General features: G+C 54.9%; 1 protein-coding gene across 1 annotated transcript; it reads right to left on the bottom strand.

The window, feature by feature from the left end:
* Positions 1 to 5,793: 5,793 nt before the first annotated feature.
* Positions 5,794 to 9,739, bottom strand: CLDN19 (claudin 19). Its single transcript, XM_086625676.1, has 5 exons — positions 9,517 to 9,739; positions 8,284 to 8,448; positions 8,057 to 8,144; positions 7,456 to 7,602; positions 5,794 to 5,845 (listed from the first exon to the last, which is right to left on the bottom strand). Exons 1-5 carry the CDS (start codon positions 9,737 to 9,739, stop codon positions 5,794 to 5,796), a joined length of 675 nt encoding a protein of 224 aa, XP_086481802.1.
* Positions 9,740 to 10,314: the final 575 nt, after the last annotated feature.

Below are 10,314 nucleotides of genomic sequence, written 5' to 3'. Positions count from 1 at the left end.
GGGGCCACCTGCAAAAGCACAGAGATGTCTGCCATCTCTGCTCTGGCTGCTTCCCAGGTACCTGACCCACCAAGGACAAAATGCCACCGAGGCCACAGTGTCGTCTGGATCCCTATGAGTCACCTGGGTCCCATCTAGTGGTCCTCAGTGCTGCCAAAATGTTCTAACACCCTCAGCTGAGGTTGGGCCACCAGGTTTGCACGTAGACAGGGCCTTCAGAGCTAAGTTAATTTTGCAGTGGAGACACACCTGTATCAGGTTGCTCTCTAGATGTCTTCTCTTCCAAATAGACCATCTGACATCACCAACCATTAGTACTTGCCCTTTGGGAATCAAGAGCTGCAGGAAAACATTGTCAGACAACTACTGTTGCCACAGGCTGTGGTCTGAGCGTGGGTATCCTGAGGTTTTCTTGATGCCTCCATCCCCTCATCTGTGTGATTCAGTGGGACGATCACCTGCCTTTTCTTGCTTTTTTTTTTTCTAAAGAAAAGCAATGAAGTGTTGAAACATCCAGGGTGGAGCACAAGGAAGGGTCCCATGGAGACGTCCTAATCTCAAGTGGCAAGCCCAAAGAAAGCATCTCCCATTACGGAGGTGATGGTGCCCTTGGGTGCTGCTGAGGCTTTCCAAAGACCGGAGGGGATGGGACCATCTGTTTTCCATCCTTGCCAGAGATGGAGGGACTTTGCGGAGAGGGGAGCTGTGCCCAAGGTACGGAGCAGAGAACATTGTATTTCCACAGCCGGCCGTGAATCCCACTTTGCTGTGTTTTGCAACTCAAGATGCTGAATGTTTTAGTGCCGGATGTTGCAACCACCGCGACAGCCCTTTGGGCAGAGGGGCTCCCATGAGTGCATTATTTAATGAGACCGGATGGGTCTCTGAGCTGCGTGGGTTAATCATAGAATCACAGAACAGTTTGGGCTGGAAAGGACCTTCAGAGATCATCCAGTTCCAACCCCCCTGCCATGGGCAGGTTCACCCTCCCCTACACCAGGTTGCTCAAAGCCCCATCCAACCTGGCCTTGAACACTGCCAGGGCTGGGGCAGCCACAGCTTCTCTGGGCAACCTGTGCCAGTGCCTCAGCACCCTCAGAGGGAAGAATTTCTTCCTCAGATCCCATCGAAATCTCCCCTCTTCCAGTTTAAAGCCATTGCCCCGTGTCCTGTCACTCCACGCCCTTGTCCAAAGCCCCTCTCCAGCTTTCCTGTAGCCCCTTTAGATACTGGGAGGTGCTGTAAGATCTCCCCGGAGCCTTCTCTTCTCCAGGTGATGACTCTTCACCATGGCAGTGTTTGTGACCTTCAGCCAGGTGCTGCCCACTCTGGCACATCATAGTCTTCCCCGCGGGGCCGAGGTGGGAAGGAGGATCACAGTTCCCACACCTCGTGTGCAGGGTCTCCCACCACACCACATCCTCTCCTGGGACGTTGCTGGGAGCGGAGGTGCCACTCACCCTGTCCTTTGGGCATTTCCATCAGGTTCACGCTGAGCACGTATGTTATTAACAGGCAGCCTCTTAGACCCCAATTTACAATGTTTTTTTAATTTCCCAGGCTCCCTTCTGAGCTAACTCCGTGACCTTATTTTTTTTCCCACTAGATTCTGGCTGTTTTGGTGCCTTTGAAGAAAATCGGTTCAGCCATTTTAGTTATATGAGCAAGGAAAAAAAAAAAGAAAATAAAAAAAGAGATCCTTAACCCTAGCAAAAACCATCTCAGGACCCTGTTCGCAATAAAAAGGGGCTCGAGGAGGTTGGGGGGTGCGTTACCTTCACCTCAGGCTCATCCCAGCTGGGGTGGGACGATGGAAAAGCTCTTTGTTGCCGACGGCTGAGGCTGGGGACGTGGATCCTGAAGCCTTTCAGGCACCGATGGGATGTGATCCTCACCCACCTGCTGGATTCCAGGAAATGCAGCACCTGCCGGCGCCCGCGCTGGGCTATTTAAGGGTTTTCCAAGGCCCGTCGGATGGGCTCTGCGCCCCGCCGAGTGATGGGCATCCCTGCGGTTAAGATGGTAAGAGGTTGGAAACAGCCTCCCGAAAAAATGTCACGTGGGGGAACCTGGGGGAACCTGCTGAGAACACGCCACGGGTGGGGAACTCTGTGTCCTGGGCAAACAAACCCCCTCCTTTAATTAGACCTTTTAATTACTGCCTGAGCTTGAGTGGCCTGAGACGTGTTGGGACCTCAGGACTGGTGAAAGAGAATCCGAGGGGTGGAAGTGGCTGGAGAAAGAAGATAAAATGCAAGGAGGGTAATTAAAACCCTTTGGCCAGCTTTGCAGCCAATAATCAAGACAATAATTAGTTTTTCTTCCTCCTCTCCTCTTCCACAGAAAACAAGTGGTAACCACCGCCGTGGTGGTGGCTCAGACAACGTGTCCACTCAGCCCCCAAGGAGGTTTTTGTGACCCGGGAAAGTGGTGGCCCAACTGCCTGGCGCTTGGAGCCGCCCTGAAAACTGCAGGTTTGTTCTCTGAGCCCAGACTAGCGGGGAAAAAAAGTCGATTTTCTCTCACTTCCTTGCAAAGCATCGTGTTGCGGCATCCTCGGAGCGTCCCTGGCACCGGCCGTGCCCCCTGGCACTCAGACATCACGACACCCTCATCTCCAAGACCCGTGGAAAACACCATTTCCATTCCGTGGGTTGTGTTTGAGAGATGCACTTGGGTTTTTTAGGTTTGGTTTGGGTTTTGTGTTGGGTTTTTTGGGTTTTTTTTTCCTCTACATAATCCTCTATGGCATCGGACTGGGGGGGTTTTGGCACCGCGCTGGGGTCTTGGCAAATCCTTGAGTTCCAGCCCCGTGGTGGCACCCGGGTGCCTGACGTGTGCGGTTGCTGTGGCTTTTATTTTGGATTATCCTGTTTTCCCTGGGATTTTGGCACACGGCAGGTCCAACACTCGGGCATGTAACAGTGAATTAGTGCTGAAAACATCCAAAAGGGTTTGTGCACCTTCATTTTCCAACATTTACAGCTCAGGAATTTACGGTACTCAGACATCCGTGGTGCAGGTAAAACTGGAGCTGTGGTATGAAACTGCAGCTGTGTGTTCTAACAACACCTAGAAAATAGGTTTATTTTTATTTTCTGCACGTCTAAACAGCCAGTTTATTATATATGAAATGACTCTGCCTCGTCGAGTCTCAACCGAAACCTTTTGGGGGTTTGAAAAGACGCAGGCGGAGAGGTGGATCTATCAGTCGTGGAATAATTAAGACCATTTCCCTGGTTAATGAAGGTGAAAATCAGATCTTGGTTCTACTGGGTTTGTAAAACTTATTTGTTAAAAAAAAAACCCACGGTGCTGACAGAAGACCCAACTCTTTGTGTTTTGACACACATTGTGCAGGATAAAACTGCAATGGCTGGGAGGGAAGAAAAAAAAAATCAAGATGTTTTCTTTGGTGGGAGCACCTCATAGAGGTGACGAGGACTCTGTGGATGCTGGTGGGGCAGGCCAAGGAATAAAAGTGAGTAAAAATTACTGAAAATGAATAAAAAGACCATTGAACAAAACCAGTCATGTCTCAGAGGCGTGAGAAGAGCCCCTCTGCGTGCGGGGCGGCTGCGGGCCCCCGGCCAACGGCTGCCGCAGAAACATCCTCGTGGTGAATATAATGAGGGGTGTGGAAATGTGGGTTTAAATTATTTTGGGTTGCTTTGGTGTTTTTTTTTTTTTTTTTTTTTTCTGAAAAAAAAAAAGGTGTTTGTTCTTTTTTCTTCTCTATAATTCACATGGAATTTCAGTGCTGTGGAGATGCGGTGAGATTTACGGCGCTCTTGGCATCTGGGGGTCGTTTTCCCTTTTCCCAATTTGTGCCCATTTAAAAATTAGCATTATTTCACAGGGCTTTGGGTGCAGGAGAGAGGTATGACCCGAAGCCTAAATATTGTTCATCATACTGGTTTTATTAAATAAAAGAAGTGTGTTGGGGCGGGGGGGGACACATGTTTTAGCCTGACATGACGCGGACGGAGGCAGATCCCATGTACCGCAGCGACCCGGCCTCCCATTCCCGTATTTCATCCCGCCTTGCCCTCTGCAAAACACACGACAGATTGTCCGGAGGACACTGGGGGCCTTTATACCCCCAAACATGTTATCGCTGCTCAGCTATTTTCCCACCCCCGGCCGCCTTTGTTGTGCTTCCAGCCCGGGGGGGCTGTCCCCAAAGGAGCCCTTGGGTGACCCATGGAGATGTCACGGGAGCCACCAAGGGCCCCAAATCCCTGCTCTTGGAGATGGGATGGAGTGTGTTTGTGGACCAGGTGCTGCGGGCAGGACAAGGATGCTGAGATATCGGCCCGTGCCCTGGGCTGCACCCAGAGCAGCGTGGGCAGCAGGTCAAGGGGGGGGATTCTGCCCCTCTGCTCTGCTCTCCTGAGACCCCCCTGCAGTGCTGCCTTCAGCTCTGGGGGCCCCAACATCAGAAGGACATGGAGCTGCTGGAGCGAGTCCAGAGGAGGCCACGAAGATGATGCGAGGGCTGGAGCACCTCTGCTCTGGAGACAGGCTGAGAGAGTTGGGGCTGTTCAGCCTGGAGAAGAGAAGGCTCCGGGGAGACCTTCCAGCACCTCCCAGTGCCTAAAGGGTCTCCAAGAAAGCTGGAGAGGGGCTTTGGACGAGGGCATGGAGTGACAGAACACGGGGCAATGACTTTAAACTGAAAGAAGGGAGATTTCAATGGGATCTAAGGAAGAAATTCTTCCCTCTGAGGGTGGTGAGGCACTGGCACAGGTTGCCCAGAGAAGCTGTGGCTGCCCCATCCCTGGAAGTGTTCAAGGCCAGGTTGGATGGGGCTTTGGGCAACCTGGTGTAGTGGAGGGTGTCCCTGCCCATGGCAGGGGGGTTGGAACTGGATGATCTTGAAGGTCCCTTCCAACCCAAACCGTTCTGTGATTCTACGATAACGCACTGGCCGTGCAAAAACCTGGAGGTGAAGCATCATCCCCCAAGGAAAACCAGGCACAGCATCACAGGGAGGTCCTGTCCCTCCAAAATTGGCTTCAATTAGCAAAGTACCCAATTAGGCAGAAGCTGGCTCTGATTTCACAGAAAATGGGAGGAAATCAGGGAGAGCTCAGCTTTGAGGGAGGGTCCATAAGAGGGGCAGCAAGAGGAGGATGCTGGTGGCATTTCAGCCTTGGGAAGAGCCCTGAGGAGGGACCGAGAGCGAGACGGTGGGTTTCCCATGGGTTTAGCCTTAAATTGAACGATTTTTAAGGCCACATCCCCTCCTTCGAGAGCAACACATGGCAAAAGACTTGAGTTATTGAGCTGGCACTTGCCCAGGAGGGCAAAAATCGTCCAGTGTGGGGGAGAATCTCCTGCCTGGACCACGCTGCAGAAGTTGCTTTGATCCAGCCAAGGAGGCACTTGCAGGGGACCGGCTCAGATTCGGAAGGGGGAAGAACAAAGAGACGATTTTAGAAAGCTGCCCATGACGGGAACTATTTTAATACCACTGAGTCACGATTTTTAGTACAAACGATCAGCAAAAAAAAATGCATTTAAAAATCCCAACCGGTTCCATCCCCACAGCCATGCACCCCATAGAAAAGTTAATGCCATTTTGTATTAAAAGACTAAAAACATTCTTCTCCACAACGCTGTGCTTTCGATATAAAACCGCCTTTTTTGATTTTATTTGATTTTTTTTTTTTTAAAAAAAGCACGAGTTTCCTTGTCAGTCCTCACTGCCGTAGCTTTTGGCGTGTGTTTTTGGAGCGAAACCCCGTAAGTTGGGTTCAGCCCACCAAGCACCTGATGGGTGAAGACAGACTATAAGCACTGCTCTCCCCTGATGGGTGAAGAAGGCATTTTTACAGGGGGTCTGCAATTTAAAAGAGAAAGAGGGATGTTAGTCCCACGTGCAAGAGAGAAATCGCCCCCCACCCCGGGCTGAAATCGCATCGTTTCCCCTCCAGCACAGACAGGGGCCCAAAGCAGCACAAGGGCATAAAATAAAATGGAGTAAAATGAAATAAGATACAGTAAAATAAAACAAAATAGTGTAAAATGAAATAAAGTCAAGCAAAATGAAACAAAAGTCGAGCAAAATGAAATAAAAGTTGAGCAAAATGAAATAAAGGTCGAGCAAAATGAAATAAAAGTTGAGCAAAATAAAAGTCGAACAAAATGAAATACAAGTCAAGCAAAATAAAGTCGAGCAAAATGAAATAAAAGTCAAGCAAAATAAAAGCCGAGCAAAATAAAATAAAGTCCAGTAAAGTAAAATAAAAGTAGAGCAAAATAAAATAAAGTTGAGCAAAATAAAATAAAAGTCGAGCAAAATGAAATAAAGCTGAGCAAAATGAAATAAAGTCGAGCAAAATGAAATGAAAAACTCAGCAGGTGCAGCTAATTGGGATTAAAAATAATAATAATAAAAAATATATAATCAAGCTCTTTGGATGGTTTCCACATTTTTTCCCTGCAGGTTAGCTGGCACAGCACATGCAGCATGGACGGACGGACGGACGGACGGAGGCACAGGGAGTTTGGGGGATTTCTGGGCGGAATCGGCAGAGGCGATGAGCACGGCGGCGCTCCAAGACTTCACCGCCCGCTCCAGGGGATCCTGCCAGGGGAAGAGGGATTTGGACCCAGCGGGGAGGCATCAAAGTTCCTGGGTCTGTCCACCTGCTGCCTGAAATAGCTGCGTCGGGCACCGAAAATAAAAACAAACCACCGCTTTGTGGTGCCAGCCCCCTTTTTGGCTGCTTTCATTTCCCCAGCGCCGTTTATTCTGCTGCTTAATAAGGCCACAGGGTTGTTCCCGGTGGGAAATAAGCCCAGGGCTGATTTTAAGCTGGCAAAGCTCAGCTGGAGCACCAGCAACGGGCTCCGATCAAAAATTAACAATAATTTTAAAAATGTTGCTTTCGGGTAGCGACGAGGAGGGGAACGCTCGCACCCCGAAAGCGTCCCTCTGCCAACAGCGGGGTGTGGGGATGCTCCAGCCCCGGGCTGGGCTGGGTCCGACGGAGGTGGGCAGCAGCTTCATCCCGGGAATGCCAAGCGCTGGCTTCGCTTCCCGAAAACAGGGCTGCAGGGTGGCGGGAGGGGTGGTGGTCACAGCACAAAGTGCCTCTGTGCAGCACACCCCCGCGGGATCCGCATCGCTCCGGAGCATCCACGTGACAGACGGACGCAGTGCGGCCACCCACGGTCCCGGCCACCCTGGGGGGGCCAACCTGCCCGGCTGGGAAGAGCCTGGCAATGACAGACAGAGGTTACGACCCCCCCAAAAAAAAAAAACCCTACAACATTTTAGAGGATGGCGCTGCAAACGGCGCTGAAACCTGGAGGATGAGGAGGAGAAGAAAGGTCTCGTTGGGCATCCAGGGACCAGGTGGGGTGGGAGCAGCGGGGTCTCGCCCGGTTTTGGGAGGGGAGGGAGGCGCTGGGCGGCAGCAGGGCAGGGTCGGGGGTCAGACGTACTCCCGAGCGGTGGAGGGCTGCGACTGCCGGTAGTACTGCTGGCCTCGCCGCTCACCGGCCGGGCAGGAGCAGCACAGCAGGGACCCCCCCAGCAGGGTGAGGCCGGCGGCCCCCCAGCCCACAAAGAGAGCCGAGCCGAACTCGTACCTGCGGCGAGAGAGAGAGAAGTGTGAGGGGGGGGCAGAAAAGGCAGCGGTGCCAATCGAGGCGGGCACGAGGATGCTCAAAGTCCTCATGAGGCTACGGGCGGCGGCGAGGCAGACGTTGCGGCATCTCGCTGGCAATCCCCATCTTTCACGTCGCTGCCTCCAGCTACCAGGTTTCCCCCCACTTTAATCCCCCCCCCCCTTGGTCTGAAACCCCACACGAGCGTTTTTACTCTGTCCCGTGCAAAGTCACGGGTGGTGGCAGGTAAAGCTTTAGCGTTGGGGAGAACTTCTGCAACGTGGCAGCTGCGGGGTGATGTAGGTCCCACCCCGGCTGCCCGGTGCACCTCCCTACGACCCCGTGCGTGGCCAAAACCAGTAAGGGAAGGTCCTGTGGGAAGCACAGGGACAAGATGAGATTCAGACAAAAAGCATCCCCCAAGATGTGCTCTCACCTGGCGTTGAGGGGGACGCTGCTCTGCTTGAAGAACTCCCAGGTCACCTGCGTGGCATACAAGGACACGGCAGCCAACGTGCAAAGACCTGGACACCAAACGTTGAATGTCAGCAATGCCCAACCCATCAGCAAAGCAGCTCCTCACCCTTTCTTCCATCAAACAGCTTTTAAAAGGTGTTTGAGGTCTTCTGCATCAGAGAGGGGCGAGGGCTGGAGCTGCCTTACCAGAGAGGACAAAGAGGACACCACCGGCAACAGCGATGCGGCTCTTGGTGACGGGATCTTCTTCACCAACTTTGGTGCATTTCATGCCCACCACGCTCACAATGATGCCGAAGAAACCCAGGAGGAGAGAAATGACCATGAGAGCCCGGGAGGTCTGGATGTGAACTGCAGGAGAGGGGGGAAGAGAAGCTGCTCGCCAACACGTGCTTTCGGCCACCGGCCCTCTCCGGCCTCTCCCAAAGCAAGGTCACCTCGTCCGGCGCTGGGATGAACCTGGCCTTAACCCTGTCCTCGCTGCGTGGCTCCCATGGCCACCCATTCCCCGCGCAGCTGGTGGGGAGACCTCAGCTCAACTCAGGGCACCGCTCCCAGTGCCTTCCCACCCTTCCTCCCCACCACACTCATCCTCGCCGTGATTTCCCAGGTTGGGAAACACCTCGCCCACAGCGGCACCAGTCCCCAAATGCCACAGGGGCGACGCACAGCCCCTGGGGTTGTGATGTCCCCATGAGGCACGGTTGTTCCCCAAATTCGATGCCGGCCCAGAAGGGGGTCTCAGACCCAGGAAGGGGCTCAAACCCACAGGGGCAAGAGGTGCTCAGACCCAGGTGGAGGAGGGTGGGGGGCCTGGACCCACATGGTGGCTCAAACCAGTGAGGGGGCAAAGGGGGCTCAGATGCTTTTAAGGGGGGCTCGGGCCCATGAGAGGGGCTCAGATCCATGGCTGGGGGCAGGAGGGGTGAGAAGGGCTCAGACCGCTGGAGAGGTCAGGGGAGCTCAGACCCACGGGGGCACGCAGACATGGAGAGGGCGCAGACCTGTTGGGGGGAGGGTTTCAAACCCATATTGAGGCTCAGACCCATATGGGGGGGGTCAAACCCACAGAGGGGCTCAGACCCACGGAGGACTGACCCCAACACATAGAGGAGCTCAGAGCCATGGGGGGGGGGGGTCGTCAAACTCACAGAGGGGCTCAGACCCATATGGGGGGGGGGTGTCAAACCCGCAGAGGGGCTCAGACCCATACGGGGGTCGTGTCAAACTCACAGAGGGGCTCAGACCCATACGGGGGGAGTGTCAAACCCACAGAGGGGCTCGGATCTGCAGGGGGTGACGGGAGCTCAGAAACCCGGGGGAGCCCAGACCCACGGCGGGGGTGGGGGCTCTATCCCACGGAAGGAAGGGGCTCATCCCCACGGGACCCCGGCCCCCCACCCGCCGCCCCGTACGCACCGTCGAGGGAGAGCAGCGAGTCGTGCAGGCGGCACTGGACCTGCCCGGTGCTCTGGGCAGCGCAGCTCATCCACAGCCCCTCGTGCAGCCCCACGGCCGTGATGATGGCGTCCCCGGCGTACGAGCTCTGCCGCCACTGCGGCAACACGGCGGCCGCCAGCGCCGCCACCCACCCGCCCAGCGCCGCCACGTACCCCGCCAGCTCCCGCGCCCCGCCGCCCATCGCCGCCGCCTCGGGCCGCGCCGCGCCGCGAACCCCCGCCGCGCCCCGCCGGGCCACGCCCCCGCCCCCCCAGGCCACGCCCCCAGCCACGCCCCCGGCGGGAGTAGGGGGGGCGGGCTGGGAGGGGGGAAAGGCGCTGGGGGGGGGAGGACACGGAGGGATCGGAGGGCGGATCGGGTCCGGGAGGGGGATTTGGAGTCTGAGGAGGGGGAGATTTGGGGTCTTGGGGGATTGGGAGTCTTGGGGGGATTTGGGTCCTGGTGGGATTTGGGGTCCTGGGGAGAGATTTGGGTCTTGGGGGGGATTTGGGGTCTTGGGGGGATTGGGAGTCTTGGGGGGATTTGGGTCCTGGTGGGATTTGGGGTCCTGGGGAGAGATTTGGGTCTTGGGGGGGATTTGGGGTCTTGGGGGGATTGGGAGTCTTGGGGGGGATTTGGGGTCCTGGGGGAGATTTGGGTCCTGGTGGGATTTGGGGTCCTGGGGAGCGATTTGGGTCTTGGGGGAGATTTGGGGTCTTGGGGGGATTGGGAGTCTTGGGGGGGATTTGGGGTCCTGGGGGAGATTTGGGTCCTGGT

The sequence above is a fragment of the Tauraco erythrolophus genome, chromosome 23 (assembly GCF_009769465.1).
Source record: "Tauraco erythrolophus isolate bTauEry1 chromosome 23, bTauEry1.pri, whole genome shotgun sequence".
Taxonomy (NCBI): Eukaryota; Metazoa; Chordata; class Aves; order Musophagiformes; family Musophagidae; genus Tauraco; species Tauraco erythrolophus.
This window is presented reverse-complemented; position numbering and strand designations above follow the sequence as displayed.

Bases quoted from the DNA above. Each gene is read 5' to 3' on its own strand.
- CLDN19 (XM_086625676.1), bottom strand. From the start codon at position 9,739: ATGGGCGGCGGGGCGCGGGAGCTGGCGGGGTACGTGGCGGCGCTGGGC. The intron at 7,603-8,056 runs GTGAGAGCACAT...CTCTCGCCGCAG, and splicing joins AGCGTCCCCCTCAACGCCAG to GTACGAGTTCGGCTCGGCTC. The intron at 5,846-7,455 runs GTACGTCTGACC...TTTAAATTGCAG, and splicing joins CAGCCCTCCACCGCTCGGGA to ACCCCCTGTAAAAATGCCTT.